Source organism: Diceros bicornis, chromosome 20 (genome assembly GCF_020826845.1).
Source record: "Diceros bicornis minor isolate mBicDic1 chromosome 20, mDicBic1.mat.cur, whole genome shotgun sequence".
Classification (NCBI taxonomy): Eukaryota; Metazoa; Chordata; class Mammalia; order Perissodactyla; family Rhinocerotidae; genus Diceros; species Diceros bicornis.
The window spans coordinates 30,937,243-30,962,412 of NC_080759.1; the positions used below are offsets into that span (position 1 = coordinate 30,937,243).

The 25,170-nt window shown below is 37.8% G+C and overlaps 1 protein-coding gene across 1 annotated transcript in view; it reads left to right on the forward strand.

Moving 5' to 3' along the window:
* Nucleotides 1-25,170, forward strand: part of LIFR (LIF receptor subunit alpha) — a 69,781-nt gene that overhangs the window by 41,609 nt on the left and 3,002 nt on the right. The window contains exons 8-19 of the mRNA XM_058564202.1: nt 2,848-2,977; nt 3,432-3,601; nt 5,673-5,818; nt 7,023-7,185; nt 9,320-9,390; nt 12,006-12,219; nt 14,498-14,677; nt 17,502-17,603; nt 18,211-18,378; nt 22,209-22,370; nt 23,319-23,412; nt 25,038-25,116. Of these exons, the coding sequence (XP_058420185.1) occupies nt 2,848-2,977; nt 3,432-3,601; nt 5,673-5,818; nt 7,023-7,185; nt 9,320-9,390; nt 12,006-12,219; nt 14,498-14,677; nt 17,502-17,603; nt 18,211-18,378; nt 22,209-22,370; nt 23,319-23,412; nt 25,038-25,116 (1,679 nt within the window). The remainder of the gene's footprint in view (nt 1-2,847; nt 2,978-3,431; nt 3,602-5,672; nt 5,819-7,022; nt 7,186-9,319; nt 9,391-12,005; nt 12,220-14,497; nt 14,678-17,501; nt 17,604-18,210; nt 18,379-22,208; nt 22,371-23,318; nt 23,413-25,037; nt 25,117-25,170) is intronic.

Sequence of the window (25,170 nt, forward strand, 5' to 3'; positions counted from 1 at the left end):
ATCCACTTTAAAAGTATGAAAGAAAAAAATTAAAACTTAAAAGATGAGAATATTCAGTTATTATTGTTTCCAACAGTGTTCTAATCTTTTATCGTAGTACTAGAACAAATCTATTTAATTCATAATTTCACCTTCATTTATAACATTTGGAGGTTTAAATATTGTTCAATATTTGTCAACTAGGAGCAGCAGTAGAATTTCCCTTCAGAGGGAGCTCTTTAGAAACTTATAACAAGGGCAGTTTATGGTGTGAGTTAGAGATCAAGATTCATGTATTTTCTTTCCCTTATGGATAGCCTGTTAACCCACGATTTATTGAAAAGACTGAAAAGAGTTTTAGAATCAGCTTGTAGTTTCCTCCTATACACACACATACACAATCAAAACCTGCCTGGATTTTGATTATATTAAACCTATCAATTCAGGAGAATTTTCATTCTTTACGATACTGAGTCATCCAAACCATGGACATAGTATATCCTCCATTTAGTTAGGTTGTCTTTGATTTTTCTTAGTGATATGAGGTCTTTTATATATCTTCTAGTAAATTTACTCCTGTGTGTTTGGTGTATGGCACTGATAAAAATGGCTTCTTTTTTTTTCTCTCCGGTTTATTATGGTTATTGCCAATAAATTTATTATTTAGCAGACAGAAGAATAGTTATTTACCAATACTTAGTGTTCATGCATGAGCTAATTCAGTCATAATCAAAATAGATCTTTATAAACATTATTTGTTCAGTAATCACTCAAATGAATAATTTTCATGGATAATGCCACTTCAAGCATTAAATATTGACCTGAACGTTAATCTTTCATTGTACTTCAGATATTTTAAAATATATACTGTGATGTAGGATTAGAGCATGTAAATATTTATATCACATGTCAAATTTTATACTTTCTAATTTGAAAATATTTTCATAAAATGGCTTTGTTTTTTAAGCTGCATTTTCTGTTTGCTGGTATATCGAAATACAATTGATTTATACCTAGATTTGTCAAGCTTCAGTTGATTCTTTTGTAAGTTAATTTCTTTGAAAAGAAAATCAGTACATTACCTTTCAGATACTGCCCCTTCGTGGTTTTTCTCCTTCTGTCTTTGCTTCTGCTTCTTTATAGTTTGCTCATGTTATTTGGATTTTGAGTATTTCAACTTAATGTATCTGCCAGATACTAAAATAATCAGCATTTTAAATATACGAAAAATTTTGGTATGTCATTTTAATAAAGTGATTGAAAGTTTGCCCTTATATTTAAAATAATTTTCAAAACAAATATATCAATGGTAGTTTCATTATCTAATTGTTAGACTTTCATATAAATACTGATTACTCCTCTTAATATTACCTAAAATATCATTGAAGGACCTTATTCTTATCTCTGGGGAAGGTATATGAAATTTTCTAAGTTTGGTTAATAAAATAAGAACTGTTTTTAAAATTCAGTTTTTTAAAAATAAAATTATTTTACAGAAATTTTCAAGTAGATAATTGGTTAAAAAACACTTACCTTTAGAGAGAGATAGTTGGGATAAATATGGCAGTAGGAAATATCAGTTTCTATATATGCTTGGTTAAACGTGATTACAGAAATCTGTAATCAGTGTCAGACTGCAGGATTTTCCCTTATCACTTTAAAGTTCTCAGACATACACAAAAACAAACTTTTTTTTTCTAGTCCTGCCCCTATGAAGCCAGAAAGAGTAATTTCGATAGAGAACAAAACAACAAAAGAGCAGCAGTCAGTTTGAATATAGGGAGATGCAGAATTTTACCAAGAGTTACTTTGTAAATAATAGTCCTTGTAACTTATTTAAGAACTCTAAAACTTGTAACATGACTTATGTTGACTTTTAATATGATATGGTACTTCTTTTCAAATCATGATATGTAGATGATAGATAATAATACTTGTGTGTGTTTGTGTTATTTTTTCTTTTTTTAAATTTTATTGAGGTCATAATAGTTTATAACATTGTGAAATTTGAGTTGTACATTGTTATTTGTCAGTCACCATGTATATGTGCCCCTTTACCCTTTATGCTCACCCCCCAACACCCTTCTCTGGTAACTACTAATCTGTTCTCTTTGTCCATGTATTGTTTATCTTCCACATATGAATGAAATCCTGTGGTGTTTGTCTTTCTCTGTCTGGCTTATTTCGCTTAACATAATACCCTCAAGATCCATCCACGTTGTTGCAAATAGGATGATTTTGTCTTTATTAATGGCTGAGTAGTATTCCATTGTAGATATATACCACATCTTCTTTATCCATTCATCAGTTGATGGGCACTTGGATTGCTTCCATGTCTTGGCTGTTGTGAATAATGCTGCCATGAACATAGGGGTGCATAAGTCTCTTTAAATTGTTGATTTCAAGTTCTTTGGATAAATACCCAGTAGTGGGATAGCTGGCTCATATGATATTTCTATTTTTAATTTTTCCAAAATGGATGATAATACTTTTAACCTGTAGATTTTCCTGACTTGTTGGACACAGCTTCCTTTGAGAGATTTGGTAGACTCAAATAGGATTTAAGGGGAGAAAAATGATAGTTGGTGTCTTCAGGTTTCTATTGGGGAGTATCCAGATGTGCTAGTAGTCACTCTTCAGTATATTTTAATCCATTATTTCTAATGTGAAATGAACTCTGAAAAAACATGCTGTACAAAGAATGGCAATTCCTGCATTGTTCAAAAAGTAAAATGTAAACATTAAATTATTTCATTTTTTAAGGAAATTGTACAAAATATAATTAATTAACATTTATGAAACATAGTGTATTTCCGGGAAGATATGTGTAACAATAAGTAACTACATTTTTTTTCGTTTTCCTGTTAGATCCACCTGATACTCCTCAAAAACTGAATTGTGAGACATATGATTTAAGAGAGATTGTATGTACATGGAATCCAGGAAGACCAACAGCGTTGGTGGGCCCACGTGTTACAAGTTATACTTTATTTGAAAGGTAAAGGTCACCAGGAAAAGATGTCAAACTTAAACAGCAAGGAGTACTTTGGAAAGATGTTAAGTGACATAGGGAAACGCTCCATCTTATTGGTATTATGAGCAAGATATAAAACCAAATATACTGTATAAAATGGGATATACTATAAATACTGCAATTTGAAATACATGCAGACTCAATTTGTCTCCTTTTATAAAAAGCCTAGCAGGAAGAACCAACCCTCAAATATGAACAGAGACTGTTTCTGGGAAGTGGGCTTATGGCTGATTATTTTCTTCTGTTTTCTGTGTCATATACATTTTCTTCCCTGAGTATGTAGTACGTCTATAATTAGACTTGTAAACTTTTGAAAAATATTAATTATTAGAAACTTACCCATCCATTTTTTCATGTACTGTTTATCTCTTGCCATTTTGAAAATATTTTAATATTCCTTATTGCTCTGTTAATTCAGTTTTTCAGGAAAAAATGTTAGATTTAAAAGAACTGAAGCACTCACAAATGAAAGCCATCAGTTACTCTTTCAAATGCTTCCAAATCAAGAAATATATAATTTTACTTTGAATGCTCACAATCCTCTGGGTCGATCAGAATCAGTGATTTTAGTTAACATAACTGAAAAAGGTAAGCTGCTACATAAACCAGTATCTTAAAAAGTCACTTCAGAAGTGGTGAAATATCTTGAGATGAATGAAAAGTGCTTCTATGGATAACTTTTTACTGATTCGTTTCTTTATAGTTACTTAATATTAATTCTGTAAGTTTTATTTTAAAAGCTTTAAATAGTATAATTTCAAGTTTCAGCATTTTATTGAATTCAAATAAAATTTTGAATTATTCATTTACACAGAAACTGTAAGAGGCTTTATCTAATAGCTTTTGATTTCTGAAAATTTTTTTTATATTTTTATTTTTTTATTTTTGCTGAGAAAGATTCACCCTGAGCTAACATCTGTTACCAATCTTCCTCCTTTTTTGCTGAGGACGATTGGCCCTGAGCTAACATCTATGTCAGTCTTCCTCTATTTTGTATGTGGGTTGCCGCCACAGCATGGCCACTGACGAGTGGTGTGGGGCTGCACCCAGGAACCGAACCTGGGCCACCGAAGCAGAGCATGCCGAACTTAACCACTAGGCCACTGGGGTCAGCCCCAGATTCTGAAGAATTTCGTGCCCAATTTTTGAAGACTTTTTATTTTGAAATAATTATAGACTCACAGGTAGCTGCAAAAATAATAAATTGGAGCCCTGTGATCCCTTCACCCAACTTTCCCCCATGGTAATATCTGTGTAACTGTAGTACAATATCCAAACGAGGCAGTTGACACTGGTACAGTACTGTGAAGCAGGCTCCTGAACTGGAAGACTGACCTTGCTCAGTTTTCCCCAGTTTTTACAAGCATTCAGTGGTGTGTGTAGTTCTGTGCAACTCGATCCATGTAGAGATTCACGGAACCAGCAACATATCAAGATACAGAACTGTTCTATCACCACAAAGGAACTTCCTCATGCTGCCCCTTTAGCAACCCCCCGACGCTCAGACCCCTGTCCCCAGGCAACACCTAATCTGCTCTTCATCTCTTTTGTTTTGTCATTTTGAGAATGTTATATAAATGGAAATCATACAATATATAACCTTTGGAGGTTGGCGTTTTTTTACTTAGTGTCCTTGCGATCCATCCAGGGTGTTGTATTTATCAATAAGTAGTTTTTTCCTTTTTATTTCTGATTTCTGAATATTTGCCAGCTGTATTAATATATAGCTCAAAATAGAAATAAAATATGGTCTGTCTTCTTGGCATTCATTCCTGTGGACATTCCATGCGTATTAGCTCCGTGCCAGGCTGTGCACACACAGAACAGTGGCATAGGGACCTTCTCTTAGAGACTCACAGGTCAGAGAGGAAGGGCTTACATCAAATGCCTATATACAGCCTGTCAAGTGATTAGTAGATGATCCTGTTGCCTTGTTTGTAAATATAAGTCACTTTTATCAATTATTCCTTCCCATCATCTTTGTTATTTCCTGATTTTTCCTAAGGTCAGAATGCTAAATTTTCTCCTTGAATGGCAGTGGTTAAATGTATTTGTCTGCCCTCTGCCATTTCAACCTTATTTTCCACATGATTCTTTCCCACCACTCAAATTAGTGTATACGCTATCACCAATGTCATGTGCTCTTTGCTTCCATATACCTTTGTTCTTGCTAAGACCGCAACCTGAAATACTTTTCTGCATCTGTTTTGCCAACTTTAGTCTGATTCTTCCTTCAAAGGTCATGTTAAGTTCCATCTTCACTGAAAGACTCTCGCTACCATGCTTGCATCTAAATTCCTAAAGTGGTTATCTGACCACACATTTAGAACCTAGCATATATACTTTTGTTAATTTTATTTATTTTTTGTTAATCATTCCTCATGTAAATTAGGAGTTCCTTAAAGGTAGAGACTATGCTCTGACTACTTTTTGGTGTTCCCAATACCAGTTGAGGAACCTTGAGCATGGTTGGTTCTTAAAAAAATATTGGCATGATGTCAGCAGTAAAAGTGAGGTTTGTGTATTCCGCAGATACTGGGTAGAATATTGTTGATCAGCACTGATGATTACTCTCTTGTTTTTTATTTTCTTTGATTCTCATTTGTCATATTAGAAAATAGCTTTTAAAGTAATTAATCTTTAAAAATTATATTTACAGTTTATCCCCATAGTCCTACTTCAATCAAAGTGAAGGATATTAATTCAACAGCTGTTGCACTTTCCTGGCGTTTACCAGGCAACTTTGCAAAGATTAAATTTTTATGTCAAATTGAAATTAATAAAACTAATTCAATACAAGAATTGGTGAGTAAAATTCTTCTATAAACTTCTTTTGAGGTTATTTTAGATAAAATACTTAGTTTTCAAAAAGAATTAAGTAAATTGATATGCATAAGCTCTCAGATCATTATAGAGATTTACTAAGAACGAAAACGTTCTATATCAATGTAATAACAGCATTAGATGAGAACAATTATAATACTGGATATCACAGAATGTGAGTTTGGCTTTTACTACTCAGAATGTTTCCAGGTCTAGTATAGTACCTGGCACGTAGCTGGTGCTCAATAAATTTGTGAATGAATGAGGAGTTTCTGCTGTAACCTTTAGCATCAGTTAATGGACTAATCAGCACTGGGGAAAAGATGTGGTTTTTAAAACTGCCAAGTGCAGCAGTAGGAGCAAGTTATAATTGGTCTTTATAAGTCAAAACATGACTTGCTAGTACATTTTAAATACTTAGGTTGACTTTTATACTGTACCATCTTGTAATTTGTGGTAAGTCCAAAATAAATGATATTGTACTTAAATATTCATTTGGAAACTTACTGATGATTTCTAGAAAATCAGTCACACTACAAAATGTAACCTGAAAAGCTCCTTTGTAATTAGTAATTGGGAGTTCAGAGGCTTTTGTGAAGCATGCAAATCCTCAAATTTGTTTAGAATCGTTTCATTTTCATTTTATTTAGTTTAAGTATTTGTTGAATATTCTGCATGTTTAGCACCATACTAGAGGTTCAAAGTGCCATGTAAAAAAAGATGCACAAGACAATGCCTGCCTCCAAGAAGCTTCCAGATATCATCTGAATAATTTATTTAATCCTCAGAGTCATCTTAGATTGCTAAATTGAATTCAAGTTTATTGCATTACCATTAGCCATTGACAGATTATCAAAATTTATATCATACTCTCTGCATAATTTAATTGATCATTATTACTTAGATCCAATATTTGGATTAAAAAGACACCTAAATTTTGTTTATTGCTATTGCAGAACATAGTTTCATTGATTTGGCGTTTATATAAAAATTAAAATATTGTAGTGGCTGAACTATCTTTGGTCTTATAGAGGCAGTCTCACATGGACATTTAGTCAATTAATGTTACAAATTTGAGTGACTTTCTTACCAAAAAAATGTGTTTGTATGTGTATATATGTATTCATCCACACATGACATTACATTACATATATAGACCCATATTTGTTTGTTTGTTTTCTAATAGCGGAACGTCACAATCAAAGGAGTAGAAAATTCAAGTTATTTCGTTGCTGTGGACAAGTTAAATCCATATACTATATATACTTTTCGGATTCGTTGTTCTACTGAAACTTTCTGGAAGTGGAGCAAATGGAGCAATGAAAAACAATATTTAACCACAGAAGCTAGTATGTTAACTAAATGACTTATGGCTAGTTATTACTGTGGATCCTGAAATCTTACAATTTTTTTTTAAAGAAAATGTCACCAAAGTGACTAAAAATAGGAGAATGCTTAGATAAATACTGTATAACATCTGCTCATAAAATATCATATAGACATTTTGAATGATGGTTTTTAAAGTTCTGTGATGATATGGAAGAATGCTTGGCATGTGTTGTGTGAAAAGACTAGGCTCCCCTGTCTACAGTATGACTGCAGCTATATTAAAGTGATGCATAGGAAACCAAACTTGAAACTGTGGTAAGATTATGGGGTGATTTTTCTCACTCTCTTTCCTCCTTTTCCTGGAATTTTAATAATCTATTTAGATTGCCTTTTTATTGCAAACAGTTATTAAAGAGAAAATGAATGGGACTAAAAGTTCTTGAGCTTTAGTTTCTGTAGTACACCTAGGTCAAAATAGGTATAAAATTAGCCAGCTGGTTTTCTGAGGATGATAATTTCCAAAGACAGAATGAGATGCTATCCTTGGTTAATCAGATGCCAGCTTTAAAAACAGAAAACTTAGAAATAGGTATAATTTTCAGGAATCCTTCAACAAAAGATAGCAAAAGCTTTATTTGCACTATATAATATAGGGAATGTAAAATTTTTCCCCCAAAATTAACAAACAGTAAAACAAAAAGTAATAGATATTAATCCAGATTTTCTCTCTCCATGCAAAGGCTAGAGAGATGAGAGGAGCTTTTACAATATGTATAAGAATTATTTGGATCATCAAAAATGAATCCTATCTATGATTCCAGAGAGAATGTGTTAGTTATCTATTGCTACATGGAAATTATCCTAAAACCCAGTGGCTTAAAATAGCAAACATGTATTATCTCACAATATCTGTGGGTCAGAAATTCAGGAGCAGCTTAGCTGAGTGGCTCTGGCTTAGAGTCTCTCGTGAGGCTAGAGTTATCACGTGGGTGGGACTGCAGGCTTGATTGAGGCTAGAGGATCTGCTTCAAGATGGTTCACTCAGGTGGCTATTGGCAGGAGGCCTCAGTTCCTCACTGTGTGGGCCTCTCCATAGAGCTGCTGGAGAGTTGATGACATGGCAGCCAGCTCCTCCCAGACTTAGTGATCAAACAGAGAACAAGGCAGCCTCCACAATGTCTTTTATGATCTAGCCTCAGAAAGGGACATGCCATCACACGTGCCTTCCCATATGGGTCACACAGGCCAATGCTGATACAGTGTGGGCAAGGACCACACAAGGGTATGAATATCAGGGGGCATGAACAATATCATTGGTCATTTGGAGACTGGCTACCTCAGGAGCTTTTGCCTTCAGTGGATGAGCTGTTGTTGCCAAGAGGAAACATTTTATTTATACCTCATTCAGATGAAGGCATTAATTCACTTAACAAATACTGGTTGAGTACCCACCATGTGTCAGGAATTGTTCTAGTCATGAGGCATTTAGCAGTGAATAAAACAGCGAGCTCTGTCCATGGAGTTTATAGGACAGAGGATTAGAAATGAGTTTCTAAAAATATGTAATAGTATGTTGGGTGGTTGTGAGTGCTTCAAAGAAAAATAAAAATAAACCCTAGAAAGGGGGCTAGGGCATGAAAGCCGGGTGGTGGGGATAGCGGTTGTAATTTTAAATAGGGTCGCTGGGAAAGCCCCCCAATGAGGTGACACTGGCACTGAGTATAGAGGAGGTGAGGAAGCAGGCCACATGGTCAGGTCGGGGGAGGAGAGTTCTCCATGGAGGGAGAGACGGTGTAGGACGCACAGAAAGCCTGAGGCAGTGTCCTCAGCGTGTTGGAGGAGCCAAGTGTGTGGCCAGAGCCAGCTTGAGTCAGGGGAGCTGGGAGGATGTGAGGCAGAGCGGCACCCAGGGGGCCGTCACTGACGGCCTTGAGGGTGGTCCTGACCCATTCTAACGGGCCTTGTGTTTTGTCGACATTGAGAGCTCAGCTTCGTTTTCTAAGTGGAGGATCCTGAACTGAATCCAAACACCTAGAAATTAAGAATTCCAAACACCTAGAAAAAAATTTCAAGCACCACCATCTCAATTATCGATATTATCAACTGATATATAGTACACATCTTCAATTGCTAACTTTTAAATCTCTTTCCTAGTTCCTTCAAAGGGACCAGATACTTGGAGAGAGTGGAGTTCTGATGGAAAAAATTTAATAATCTATTGGAAGGTAAATATCTAATTTTTCCTTGAATATTTAAATAACTGTATTGTGCTGAACTAGTTAACTTACACATGGTACTTGGCTTATCCAGGAGCTTGGGTTCCCCAGACTGGCTTAGTTGGCAGTACTGCCGAGAATCTAACCTGGCTCCTAAACCTGCAGATCCCTCATCACTGCTGATTCCCCACGGTGACTGAGTGAGGATCTTGTCTCAGATCTGAGCGTTCTTTAGTTTGGTTTTATGAGGCCTGTGAAGGACCTGAGGATTTCACAAATTCTATCTGTTTCACTTTAGAAACTCAGCCAGAAGCTACAAGTTAAAATCCCAAGTGTTGATGTTCCATTTTTCTTGGATGCATAGAAAACTAACTTTTTGTATATTTCATATATAATTTGTTTCTCTTAAATAAATTATATTATAATATTCTAATTATAAAGTTTTGCATGGTTTTGTAAAATTTTTAGATAAAATAGGTGCATTGCATTATGTTTTTAGTAGTTTTTCTCTACTAGAGCAAACATTTTTGTTGCTATATTCTTTATCTGATTTGTGAACATCAAAAACACATACAGGGGCCGGCCCGGTGGCGCAAGCGGTTAAGTGCGCGCGCTCCACTGCGGCGGCCCGGGGTTCGCTGGTTCGGATCCCGGGCGCGCACCGACTCACTGCTTGGTAAGCCATGCTGTGGCGGCGTCCCATATAAAGTGGAGGAAGATGGGCACAGATGTTAGCCCAGGGCCGTCTTCCTCAGCGAAAAAAAAAAAAAGAGGAGGATTGGCGGATGTTAGCTCAGGGCTGATCTCCTCACAAAAAAAAAAAAAAAAAAAAAAAACACATACAGTTGTTTTCTACATCAGATTTTGTAAGAGCAGTCCTAATCAGAGTCCTTTAAAGAGTGAATTTTGTTATTGAAAGTAAAACATAATTTTATTTTTTGCATAAATAGAGCTTTGAGTAAAGTGAGGTCAGTGTGCAAGTTCAGTGTAGGTTCCGTTGCTTTGCAATCGTCTGAGCAAGACTGCATTCCCTCTTCCTCTTGGTTAGAGAATCCCCGGCCTGCTCTCAGTTGTCAATCAGATTTCATGATTATATAGTAACAGTTATACAGGTACTTCAGTGTAGGGAAGGTCTGGAATATTGTTCAAACTAGATGAATGTTTAACCAAGGATTAAAAGTATTAAAGTGATTCAGATTCTGACTTCAGTGACTAGGTTGATGGTACTGCTGTTTGCCAAGGAGGAGCATATTTGGGTGGAAAACTAAGTTGTTTTGGACACGTTGAACTTTTTAAACGTGTGAAGTCCAGTAGGTGGTGGTTTGGTATAAGGCCTGGAGTTCAGGGGAGAGGTCAGGGCTAAAGACGGAGCTTTGAGTAGCATATAAACGAGGTCACTTGGGAGACTGCAGGGGGAAAAGAGGCCAGGGGTAGGACCCTAGGTGACCCTAGGTGATAGCAGCATGTAAAGGACCATCAAAGGAGGAGGATCCAGAGAGGAGATTGGGAAGGTTAGAGGGGCAGGAAGACCCGAAGAAAATAGAATTGCAGAAGCCAAGGGAGGGGGTTGTGTGAAGGAGTGGTCAGCAGTCAAATGAAGGCCACAAGTCTTAGGACAATAACGTGTCCACTGGAACAGGCCATTGGAGAGTTATTGGGGACCTGGCCGGAGCAGTGTCTTCAGCAGAGTATTAGTATCAGTGTCAGTGTGGATCAGAGGGTCCCATGCATGGCCGTATAAATTGGAGCAATTGTTTTGAAAAACAGTTTAGCTACATAAACAGAGAAATTTGAACGCTTATTTCCTTTTATCCAGCAAGTCCACTTTGGGAATTCGTATTAAAGAATTATCCTAACTATGAAAAAGGAAAAAGAAATGTGGCACCAGAAGGTTCACCAAAATATTATTTTAATATTGTGAAAAATGGGAACAACTGAAATTTCATTTTTTTAAGGAATATTCAAGTAAACTGGTAAAAATACTACCTGAAATATAAAACCATTAAAATATATATAACTGTATCATCATGGACAAGTGTGTATTGAGAAAAGTGAAAAGAAGATATAAAATTGTATAGTATGATTAAAACAATGTTAATAAAAAATCTACACCTAAAAAAACAACTTGAAGAAAATATCAAAATGTAAGAGTATTTAAGAGATGGAAATATGGGAGCTTTTTCCTTGTTTTCTTTCAACTTTTGTATATTTTCCAAGTTTTCTGTAATGGACATGTACTGCTTTAAAATGAGAAAACAATAAATGTTTAAAATAAACTTTGATGCCATAATTTTTTATGTTTTGTTTGTTTTTAAGTAGAGCACTGCTTCTCATCACTCTTTTTTGTTTGCTTCTGAAAAATGTAAGGCTAAATATTGTTTTGTACTTACTTAACTTTTAAATTTCTGAGCTCTTACTACTTAAAAGTATAGTTTTTCTTTAATATCACTCCCTGATTTATCCAGGTCTCAGTGGATTTTAAATCTGTGTTTTACACTGTTAACAACTTCATCTTTCCTTGTTTTGATCAGTGTGATATACAGTTTAGATTTGATAGTCTTGCCTTGTTACATAGTCACTTACTGCAGGTTTTTATAACAGAATTAATTTTCTGTTTCTCATAGCCTTTACCCGTTAATGAAGCTAATGGAAAAATACTTTCCTATAATGTATCTTGTTCATCAGATGAGGAAACACAGTCCCTTTCTGAGATTCCTGATCCTCAACACAAGGCAGAACTACAACTTGATAAAAATGACTACATCATCAGTGTGGTGGCAAAAAATTCTGTTGGCTCATCGCCACCTTCAAAAATAGCTAGTATGGAAATTCCAAATGGTGAGTACTTAAGATAAAGTAGTATATAGGAAGAGGAAATTAAAGTGAAACATTTTGAAGGTGTGGCTTGCTCTTACGTACATCAGCTTTCTTCTCATATCCCCTGCTGCTAATATATAAGGAGAAACAGGCAGATTAATGTTGAATATTCGTTGAGAGACAGCAATCATAAGTATTGACTTGAAGTATCTGTTGAGGGATAAAATAATTACCGTATCCAGTTATTTTAACGTATAATATTGGAGAGTTGTGGTGGTGGATGTTACTCTTAGGAAGAAATATTTGAATAGTTATTCAGATATTGTTTTTATATATCTCTTCAAGACCAAGAAAGTTGATGCTTATGTCTGCTATTTTATAGACTATTTTATAAACTGTCAAGCAGGAAAAAGGACTCATTTTAAATTGCAGCTTTGTTGATAAGACATTATTTATTAATGGGGGTCCTTTACTGATAAGAAATTCTTCTTAAAGTCTAAATTAGATCTTCAATATAAGTTTAAAAAATAACCGTGGTGTAATTTTCAAGTTCCTTAATGGCTTCCTTTAAATCTTACGGATTACCAGTGATGAGTCCATTGCTCCTTAGCTGCCTTGACAGCTTTTTGAGTCATGAGTTTTAAACAACCCCTCCTGCCTCTTCTCCCAGTTCCAAGTCCCTTTCCAAGTCATTCCCTGATCCCCCCTTTGCTGTCCTGTCCCAGTTTGGAGCACCTTTCTATGACCACCCATTCCTAGAGGAAGAAAAGTTGGTCCAGTTAGGATCCTCCAAGTATCTTTTCAACTCTTGTTTGAGGCTGCGTCCTGTTGCTTGTTACTTACCTGGTTCTTTGCTTTGGTTCATTCGGCCACAGTGGGATTAGGAGGAAGGAATGGGGAAGGCACAACGCATTTCAGAGGCACAGGACACAGAGCCCAGATGGCAGCACACACCGGGGAGCAGAGGTCCTCAGGCAGTGTTGCGGGGGCAAAAAAAAGAGAGATGTGTGAACACCCGTAAGAAGATAATCGACTCATTTTGATGATATATTTCACTGCTCTCACAGTGATAGGAATAGCTATGTTGTGTTTTAATTCAAGAACTATATTCCTGCCTTTTCCATATGTCCCTCAGAAGACAGTAATTTACAGAACTAACGGGTTAGTCATCAGCTTTCAGACAGTTTGAAGCCCCAGAACAAATCATTGTTCCTTGAGGATTTCCTGAGGTGGAGGCCTGCGACCTCAGAGCAGGTTTATATTGTGGATTTTTAGTCACACTGAGCCAAAAAGCTGTTATGTCCAAAGTCCTCTGTATTCTAAGCCAAATTGTTGGCTTATGTTCAGTAGGTAGTTGCTTTATGAATGCAAATTTTGTTCAACAAAACCTTCCTGTGGCTTTTTCCTGAAAATATAAATATAAATTTATATTTATAATATGTATATAATGGTTATATAAAATATAAATCAGTTACAGAAATTATTTCTTGTCTCCTCTTACTGTGGGAAATTTTCCTCTCTCTTTTGGCCACACTCTCCTAACCCACCGAGTCCTCACCCCCAGCCTTGGGCCCCCTTGTCACCTCGGCCAGATCTGGCAGGATGGGGAAACGAAACCTCACCACGGCCCCTTATGCCAGCTCTCGCCCCTCCACACCCCAGGGGTCCTGTTTCTGCTTTTTTTCTCTGTGCCCACACTGGCCACCCGATCCCACAGCTTTTGATCCCACTGCATTTCAGCAGATTCCGCTCTCCCTACTGTGTCTCCAGAATCCCTTCAGCCCACCCATGTGGTAGCAGTCTTCCTTGAAAGGAAGAGAGGGGCTGCTTCATCCATTCATTCATTGTGTGTCACTGTAGTCCTGCTCTGTGCCAGGGGCTGGTGTTGCAGGCACCTGTGAGCACGGAGCTCCTGGTGGATGATGAGAGGAGGGGTTCACGCTGTCCCCTCGTGCTCTGCACCAACCGCCACCTGCCTCCCTCCCTGTGCTGCCACATCCCCTCAGCCCCATCCTCATGGCCCTTGAGCCTCGGATCCTGGCCCCGCTCGTCTCTGCCTGAGTCTGGGTGCTTTTTTATTCCTTCTTTCCAGCTGCTGAGTTTATATGTATAGGGAATTGGTATAGTTGCAACAACAGTAACAGAGCAGCACTTCTAAACTTTGCTAAAGGTTTATATAGTTTGAGCAGTTTTTTGAAGTTTCTGTACAGTAATTTTTGTAACTCCTGCCCATTTTCATATGATTTACCTTATGTTATTGTTTTTAATGTGAGTAAAATATCCTTCTTTCTTGTTGAAGATGATCTCAAAATAGAGCAGGCTGTTGGAATGGGAAATGGGATTGTGCTCAGTTGGAATTACGACCCCAACATGACTTGCGACTATGTGATTAAATGGTGCAATTCATCTCGGTCTGAACCCTGCCTTATGGACTGGAAAAAAGTGCCTTCAAACAGCACTGAAACTGTCATAGAATCTGGTAAGATGAGTTACTGTCTCTCCATTAAAGTTCTTAGAAGTATTTTTAATCAGAGCAACACATAGTGGGACTGGGTGCAACAGAGTGATCATTCTCCCTTACCTCTAGAGGGAGTGAAATCAGTTTAACTTTTCTAGAAGGTGGTTTGGGACAGTGTGTATGTGAAAGGAGTCATGTTCTTTGATCTAGTAATTGCTTGTCTAGGAATTTATTCTAAGAAATAATCAGAGAGCAACACAGGTTTACATCTAAGAATGTTCACCATGGCATTATTTATAATCGTAAAAATTGAAAACAACCCAAATAGGAAAATGAGTAAATTATTGTAGATCTATAAAATGGAAGGTTAAGTAGCGTTAACAGTTGTGTTGAAGATTTAACAATATGGGAAAATGCTCGTAAAGAAAGAAGACTCCCACGCTGTAAGCAGTATGGCCTCTTCATCGTCCTCCTGCCTTTGTTTGCCCAGGCTCCAGGTTACTGAGGTTAGGGAGAGACCGAGCACAAAGGGCCTGCACCCATGACCACTGTCCCTGATGCAGGATGAGAGGGCATCAGTGTGGCAGTGGGCCCTGTGTGGTCAGCGCCTGACCGCTAACCAGCCCTGAGCCTCGTGAGACAAGCTGCCCCTGATACGATGCAGCCTGAAGTTCAGCCACGAGGGGTGCTTGGTAACCTACAGGCTGAACTCGCCTTGTCCTTTGGCATTATAGCCCTCTTTCCACTGCCATTGCTCCTTCTGAGAGGCTGATAAGAGTGTTCTGTGCCTCTACCCTTGGGAATTCTGGAACTTGCAGCCTGCTGGTAGTGATGCTTCTTGAGGTCATTCCCTTCTCATGGTTCTCTCTCGCGTGTTCCTGAAGTTCAGGAGAGTGAGCAGCTGCTGATTCCTTCTCTCCCAGGGAATGAGTTCTACTCATTTACTTTTTTCACTATGAAATGGTAAAGATGAGTTCCATTCACTACTAGATTACTACATGTGGGTTTTTAGATTATTTTCCAGTTCTACTTGAAATACAGCCAAACTCCTTCACATGGGTAATTGGTCAAGGCAGTGGTCGTTCCCGTTATCCTTTCTTACAGTGTGCGTCACCCTCAGCATGCCCACCCACCTCACCCTCCTTTTTCCTGCACCTCCCCTTGCTTTTCCCCACACGTAGCTGCCTGAGCATTTCACAGTTCTGGTGTACTCCATATAAATTCTAACTCCTCTGCCATGCTTTCCCACCCAGACTTTGAGGATAATCAGGATAGACCGTGGCAGGGGGAAGTGATGTAGAGAGGCATCTTGTCTCCTTAGATAGAGTATCGGGGACAAGTTTAAGCTGAGACCTGTAGGGTGAGAAGGAGAACTTTCCATGCTGAGGCAGATGAGCAAAGGCCCTACAGTGGTTGAGAAAAGAAAGGCTCAGAGAAGTTAGGTAACTGGCCCAAGGTGACAAAACTAGTATGTGATAGCGCCAGGATTAAAATGCAAAGCAATTCAGAGCTCCAAGAGGCTGGAGATTTTGTCTGTTATTTACTGCTGCGAGAACAGTGTGTGGGCATAGCGGGTCCTTCTCGTATTCCCTTCTCCTCCGGTCACCTACTCATTCAACTATCCTCCCTCTTTTATGACCTCAAAACACCTTCCTTGTTCTCTAACCCACTCAGGCTCTTTTTCTTTTTAAGGTAGTAGAACCCTGTAGAATATTGATATACATAATTATAATATAAAACTGGATACAGATTTCCTAATGTACATGCAGTTAAAACCATAACCTCAGGCATGCCTGTCCCCTAAGAAAAAAGTTATAAAATGATTTTAGAGTTTGATCATCTCATTTTTGACGTGTAGACCACTGGTGTTCTGCGGGCATGTAATTGGAGGGCTCGTGTTTTAACCACACTAGAATAGTTGCTTTCCACAAATTAAATGCAATCCCTTGTGCTGTCATTTTTCCCCCAAGCAGTATCTTCCTTCTAGACCATGACTGATGAGCTCCTAATTGCCTTTCAAGGCCCTGTTCAGATGTCACTTCGTGGTGGCTTTTTCTGATCTTCTTAGACTCATTTGGTTCCCCGTTGAAGGTGCCACAGCCTATGATAGGTCCCTCTACTCTGTGTCGTAGTTCCCCCAGTTCATCTGTCTCCCTTCAACTCTGCCAGCTTCTCCAGGCCGGAGGCCTTGCTGTGCCCACCACTCTGTTCCCAGCATTTCACATGTTGCATTGTTTTGAGGAGGCATTTAAAAGGGGCTTTTTGAATTGAAGTTAAGGTGCTTCTCTTGTATGTCTTGTGGAGTTAATTCAAGGGCACTAAATGGCAATGCTGTAAAGAGGAACAGACTCTAAGCTCTCCTTCCCTTCACACTAAAGCATCAGGGTGGAGTGGAAATGTTAGTATCTGCTTCTTGGAGCAAGGGGAGAGCGGTGTTTCTTTCCAATCCAGAAATAACTCTATTTAGGGAACGGCTTTCCAGAGGCTTGCTGTGGCCTGGGCTAGGTTAGTAATCTGTGGACCAAATCTGGGAAGGAGTCACCATTGGTTGAGTTTAAGGAACAAAATGAAAACCTTGGTCACCATTTTTTTCCCTTCAAGGTAATGTCGTCTTATAATACTAAACTTTTCATTACAATACAAGTGAATTTGTTTAATTTTTGTTTAGTCAGTTTTCACTCTGAATATTTACTAATTTTGAAAATGTGTGTATTTTTATAAGAAAACACCTGTTTAAAATTACCTTTGGAAATTTCAGAATAAGTTATGATAAATTTGATATTTCTAAAATAGATATTCATAGTAATATGTATGGGAAAGTTTACTGATTGTGTTTATCCTATAGATCAGTTTCGACCAGGTGTAAGATATCATTTTTTCCTGTATGGGTGCAGAAATCAAGGATATCAGTTATTACGTTCTGTGATTGGATATATAGAAGAATTGGGTAAGTTAAATGGGTACGTTTTCTTAGAGTTCAGGTAACATGAGGAATTATAAGTCGACAACAATTGTGAGATTGACTTCTAAAAATAAATTGAATTGAGATGTTGAGTTCACGGAAGGAAAAGTAATTTGTATGATAAATTTAAAATTATTTAAGATTACTTATTCTTACTCCGTTTGTTTAGTGTTTATATTTCACAATTTTACTATTGTCATTGAGAAAATTAAATCTTAATTTGGATGTCAAAATACTTAATTTGCACTTATACAAGTTTAAATAACTAGTAACTTATTCAAGATGATCAATAAAGAGGGGAAATAGAAATGAAATCTATTTGAACAGCCACTTAAAGATTTTGCGTAGGTTTTTTCCCTAGATATGTAGTTCGTCTAAAAGTTGTAAGTTCTACCTTTGTGTCTCTAGTTATTAGCGTATAAGCTTCGCAGCAAAAGTGTTTGTTATAAATCTCTGCAAGTTTACAGTTTAATAGAGAAAAAAGTTCTAATTCCAAGTTGAGCTGTTTTTGAGGCTAGAAACCTCATTAAACATTGACATCTTCCTCTGCGTTAGTAAACTCTCCTTAGCTGTTGACTTTTTCCTTTTACAGCTCCAATCGTTGCACCAAATTTTACTGTTGAGGACACGTCTGCAGATTCCATATTGGTAAAGTGGGAGGATATTCCTGTGGAAGAGCTCAGAGGCTTTTTAAGAGGGTATTTATTTTACTTCGAAAAAGGAGAGAGAGACACATCTAGGATGAGGAGTTTGGAATCAGGTAAGTAAATTACTAGAGTGAGAGTAATATTTCTTAGAAGTTCTTCATTAGCCACGAAAAGAAAAAAAGAAAAGAAAGTGCTGCTGAATAGTTTAATATTTGTTTCCAAAACTGAAAAAGTGGGAAATGAAAATGCATGAGTATGAGAATTTTAAGACTTGAGTATGTGATAAATGACATGTATGGTCTTTCAGAAATCATTTAAATCATTTATTCTGAAGCCTTTGATTATAAGCCCCATAGGACGGAGACAATCTCTTACTATAAGTCTTACATGATCTGTAATAGCATCTTATGAAGGTTACTTAAAAAAAAAGTCTTCCTATACGTATAATAATGGAGGAGAAAAACTCAGAAACTCGAAGAATGGCTTTGGAGCCTCCGTTGTTAACTGACAAAGAGCCATCCGCACAGTTAGCCACGGCCTTAATGAGCGGGAAAGCTTAATTGACTTAACTGGGGATGTGTGTATCCATTAGATCTTAAAAAGTACAGTCAATCCTTGGCAGTTGGTAAGTGTATGTCCAAAGACTTTAGAGAATTCTCAGATTTACAAATACAAAAATGTTTATGCAGACTTCTGGCTTTTCCCTAAATTATATTTCTGTTCAGTCAGATGTTTCTTATTCATAGCCACATAACACAAGCATATCATCTTGTCAATTTGAGAGCTTTCATTTCCCTTAATGACCACTCCTTGGAAAGAAACCATTTTAATTATTTAGTGCCTGTCTGACAAGTAGAGAACAACAGTGCTGCGTGGAGATGCTGACTGGGCGTTAGCTAAGTCACTTCCCGAGAGCAGCTGCGTTAAATGTGTGCCTCCTCCAGATCACTAAGTTCTGCATTTCCTGAACCTTCAGAGTTGCCACTGGATGAGGGAAACCCTAAATATCAAATTCTACAAAATTTGATAGAGTCTAGTGTAGTTTTCCTCAAATGCTCATAAATTTTACACTTGAACCAGTTAAAATTCTAACATCTAAAACTTCCAGTTAGACATGGTGGATTGGTCACTAAAATTAGAGAAAAAGAAAGAGAGAGAGAAAAAAAAAATGTGTAAAGCCACAAAAACAAAAAGAAGTGGAGAGGCAAGGGTACACTAAACAGAGGATTTGAATGTTTAGGGCTGGTGGGGCAAATGGCCTAGAGAAGGGGAGGGTGGTGAAACCTAGGTGGCCCGTCGCGCATCAGTGAGAAGTAATTTGATTCATCCTACAGGGCCAGATACTGGAGGCAGATGGTTAGAGTGGATCAGGGCTGAACAGCGGAGGTTGATTCAAAGTCTGTGTAAGGAGCAATTAGGATCTCCAAGTCCTACACCAGCTTCATGCAGCTGATGTGAGTCCCCTCTCCCCTGCCTAAAGACGAGAGGGTTATTTTTTGGAGAAACTGACCCAGAGAGCCTCTAGACAGAGGGACACCATTGTAAATGGTGTGACCTTCCCTCTTTCTCCTCCCCACCCAGCTAATAGAATGTCTTCAGCTAGACCTATTTCCCCAGACAGGAGATTAGAGGATCTTTCTTTGGAAAAAGTAAATGGTGTCTGGGGAAAGACATCAAAGATGCTGATATTTGAGGGATTGTCCCAATGAAAAGCCAGGAACTGACCTGGTCCTTCCCCACCAGTGATAAGTGAAGCCCACCAACCAATGAACCCCACCCATGCACTCAGAGCTTCCAGCGAGCCTGTTAGTGGCGCAGTCTTAAACATGAGTAGCAGCTAGGGGTAACCAGATGGTTAAGAAAGCTTCTAATGTGAAAGACAGAAACCGGAAAAAATCAGAGGAAACATTCAGTGTGGGGAAACAGAAATTTAAAACAAAACTCTCCTTGGATAGTCGAGCTATACTGGTATTTATTGAAAAGACATGATGCTATAAAAAGGAACAATCACAGACAGATAAGCACTTCTCAAGACCTGCACTATCACGCTTTATAGGAGTTCTGTCAAGAGAGAAGAGTGAAACGGAGAGAAGGAAATTATCAAAGAAATAGCATAAGGAAATTTCCTGGAACTGAAAGACCTGAGCATAGAGAGTAAAAGGACCCATTCAGTACATAGTACAATAAATAGAAAAAAGATCTGTGCCAAGCTATGTCATCATCGATTTTCAGAGCATCTAATGTATAAAGACAAAGTCCCAGGAACAATTAGAGAAAAGCAGCTCATGTGCAAGGGATCAGCAATAAGAATGGCAGCAGACTTCTCAGCAACACACCAGATACTAGAAGATGTCATAGCTATGTCTGCAAAATACTGAGTGAAAATTATTTTCAACCTAAAATTCTATACTCTGCCAATCCGTCAACCAATACGAGAGTAGAATTTGTAGATACACGAGGCTGCAGATATTTCCTTCACCCATGCACCCTCCTTCAGCATGAGGAAATAGTGGGACGGGGAGTTCCAACATGGCTGCAGCCTAGAAGGCTTCCAGTCTAGAGCAGATGCTCCAGGGAAGGTGGCCCCTGGGAGGGAAGAGCGCCAGGGGTTAGGGGAGGGCAATGGCCCTGGGATTTTGTTGTGTTGGACCATGTGGAAAATGGTATTGAAGGTTCTTTGGAGGATGTGCAAGAATTAGGAATTGGTCCATCAAGCCAATGAGGAAAAAAAGCAGTTATAACAACAGACAGACAAGAAAGGAAACATAATTGATCATACCAAGCAATTTGTCTTTGCAGTAATCCATATTTATATGATCACAATGTCAACACTGAATTTATCAAATATTCGATGTTTCTATACAAATGATGTGGGTTGTGGGGGAGAAGGGGTAGTGGTAGTGTGAGAGAGCTAAGTCTTCATCTGCCTTGTAGGACGTGAGTAGATAGTATCTAAAATTGAAAAATCAAGCACTGTCAATCTAAGTGTATTTCAAAATATGGAAGTAAATAACCAAAGAAACTGATAACACGATTTTAAAGTGGTTGTGGGTGGTAGAGGAAGGTTCAGGAGGGAACTGCTACTTTTTGTTATTAGCCATTTAGTGCAAGTTAATTTTTTAAACTATCTTCTTGCATTGTTATGGTTAAATTGTTAAAAATAATGGTTTAGGGGCCAGCCCGGTGGCTTAGCGGTTAAGTTCATGTGCTCTGCTTCGGCAACCTGGGGTTTGCGGGTTTGGATCCCGGGCATGGACCTACACACCACTCATCAAGCCATGCTGTGGCAGTGTCCCACATACAAAATAGAGGAAGATTGGCACAGATGTTAGCTCAGGGTCCAGTCTTCCTCACACACACAAAATAATAATAATGGTTCTTCACACTTTCTTTTGAGATGGTTCAAAGGCTTCCTCGCTAGTGGCTCTTGTGAGAGCTCAGGTACACTGCCTCTTTTCCTGAGTGGTTTGACGTAATCTGTGTTGATTTGTACTCTTGTTCGCTGGAGTCTCTCAACTCATAGACAGGAGCAGCCCACGGGACAGCGTCCCCTGCCTGGTGGGGTTGGCTTGTGGTGGTTTTTCATGCTCTTAGTAACCGGAAGAGAAGTGAGTTTAGTTGATTGCCTGCTCTATAGCAGACATTATTCTAGAGAATGTGTATGAGAACTTCATAGAGCCCTGTGAGGTCAGGTCATGATATTCTGTTTCATAGTTAGAGACGCTCAGGTTCAGAGTGGTCTAAATAATAGGTCCAGATCACATAGCTACTGACTGGCAGAGGTACAACTTGAACATGGCCCTGGCCAGCTCCACAGGCTTTCGCCCTGGAGATGGCCAGCAACTGGACTCACTCAAAAAGGATGTGGTTGTGCAAAGTGTGAGTTACCGTGTGTTTAAAATGGTGTAGAGATCAGTAATAATATTCTTCACTTTAAAAATAGGTCGCTCTGACATAAAGGTGAAGAATATTACTGACATATCCCAGAAAACACTGAGAATTGCTGATCTTCAAGGTAAAACAAGTTACCATCTGGTCTTGCGAGCCTATACGGATGGTGGAATGGGCCCAGAGAAGAGCATGTTTGTTGTGACAAAGGAAAATTGTAAGTTAAATATTGCCATTGAGATGCTTTCTGTACTTAAATGCGTAGTGTTTCTAGCAATTTTTGTTTATGTAAGAACCCCGCTTTTTTAAAATTTCACATTTTGTTGCATTTTTATAGTGGGTAGAGGGAAGTGTTAAAAGGCCATGGATGACTTCATATTAATTCTTGTCAGTTATGTGAAGCTATTTCCTAAAGAGTACCTAAGAAATTAATGAATTAAGGATCCATCTGAAGTCTACAGTTCTAAATTCGTGTTGAATTTATATAATGGTCAACCAGTTTAAAATTTTTTGCCCTAATTATTCTTAATGTGATTTTTAACATATCCAGGAGAGAATGAAAGAAATATCCTTAAAAAAAAATGTGTTAAGTACACATTTTTACACTTGTAAACCTGAGATGGAAAGTAAAGAAGAGGATGGACTTGACTGTCAACAGCAAAGAACTTGAATTTGATCACAGGCTTATTCTCTAGCCCTGAGTTGGAGTTTGTGCACAGCCCTTAAATAAAAGACCATGAGGATATAGTTCTCAACTGCGGGCAGTTTTTGCCTCCTGGGGGACACTTGGCAGTACCTGGCAAAATTTTTGGTTGTCATAACTGGGGGGTGCTACTGTGATCTAGTGGTTAGAGGCCCAGGGATGTTGCTAAACTTTCTGCAGTGCACACGCAGCCTCCTCTCCAGACACACACTGAAGAAATATCTGGCCTAAAATGTCAATATGCCAAGATTGAGAAACCTTTCTCTAAAGAATTTAGGTATTAGTATAACAAAGTTTTAAATACTTAAAGGTTATATTTTAATAGTTTTTCAGTGTCCCTGGAATAGTTACGATTTTTTTTTCTTCAAATAATCTACCAACTTGAATATCTTCTAATATGAATTTATTCTATACTTAGTACTAAAAATGGTGATTTTAATGTTTGCAATATTCTCTTTTCAGCTGTGGGATTAATTATTGCCATTCTCATCCCAGTGGCAGTGGCTGTCATTGTTGGAGTGGTAACGAGTATCCTTTGCTATCGGAAACGAGAATGGTAATGGTATCTGCATTTACTCGTGCTGTTTTGTTCTTAAGGGCATGATTATTTAGTTTATGTGTCAACAAATAAGTACTTCTTTTTCGTTGAAACTAGTTAGTGAAAAATATTTGCTTTAGTCAGAATTAATGTTGGATTAATATTAGGCGAAAACATGGCATATTATTTAAAGGTTTTAAAATTAGTAGAGTAAAAGTGTAAATTTTTCCCTACTGTGTTTACTAATAATTTAAAGTAATAGCAGTTGTACTCAAAAAACATATTTATAGGCGTAAATATGCATATAGCTATATGCAAAATTAAATGTAATTGCATGATTAAGGTCTCACTTGTCCTAGTGACCTATTTAGAAAATCTGATCATTTACTCATTTATTCAACAAATATGAATGACCCTTCCCATGTGAAGGGGAACATAGGGGTGAACAAAATGAAAATGGTCCCTATAGACTCATAGCGTAGTGGGGAAGATGGACATTAAACCGAGAATCATCCAATAAAGCGTGCTTGCCCAGTGTGAGTGGGTACAAGGAGGGCACCATGAGGAGAACAGCGGGGGAACCGTGTTGCTGGAGATGGTCAGCCAAGGCTTCCCTGGGGAGTTTCATTTGAGCAGAGTCCCAAAGGGTAAGGAGAGGGAAAAGAATGTTCCAGACAGAGAGAATTGCCTCTGTGAGGGCCCAGAAATTGGACAAGCTCGATCTTCTGGAGAAAGTGAGAAGAATTGTGTGTCTTTGTGAGGCGAGAGAGTGGGTGGCAGGAGGTGAGCTGAGGTGAGCCAGGGGCTCAGCGGGAGAGAGCACCTCGAGATCAATGGGCAGGAGCTGTCCTGAGCGTGGAGCAAAGGGTTGTGTTCATGCATAGACGGTCCTCACTGGCCTTAAGAATGCCATCCTTTATTATAAAGACAAGAATGTATTCTAGCAAGCTTGGCTTATAAATGTAAATAGTAGTAGTTGTAGATCTATAGAATAGTCTATTTTGGTAACCATATTCTCATTATCAAAAATCATGTTTTAAAAATGATTTTATTACCCAAAAAAAGATAAAATGAGAGAGTTTAGAAGTTAGAGCATTTCAGACTTACATCAACAAAGTTATTTTTCCTGCAGGAATTTCAAATAATAAAGTTCTTTTTAACAGCTATAAATATGATATGACACCAAGCAAATCAAGATTAATAGCCTTTCTTTTTCTAATAGTCCAGAGCCTGTTATGAGCAGTAGAGAACTGCATAATGCAAATATGTTCCCTAAGTAATCAATCATGCTTAATCCAGTTTGCATATGAATATTTTGGGTATATGAGCAATGCCTGTATTTTACTTTTGACTTGATTGCACAGTCACCATTTTAGTTCTTTGCTTTCCATTTTTCATAAGATATGTAAGATATTGTAGTTCTAGAAATAGAAGTGCTGTTCATAGTTTGCAAATTGGAACTCTCAGTCTATTGTATGGAAAGCTCTAGCAAATGTTCACGCTAAAAATGATCTTCTACATTTTCAGATGTTCATTAAAATATTCATATGACATGTCGAAATAAGCCTGATGTTTTAAGTTATTTGTTATCTAATTGATAATCTTATAATTATTAAGTTCACTTAATCATTCTTTATTTAAAGGATTAAAGAAACCTTCTACCCTGATATTCCAAACCCAGAAAATTGTAAAGCGTTACAGTTTCAAAAGAGTGTCTGTGAGGTAATCCTTTATTTTTTTACATTTATCTTTGAAGTACTGGCTTCATTTTTTTAT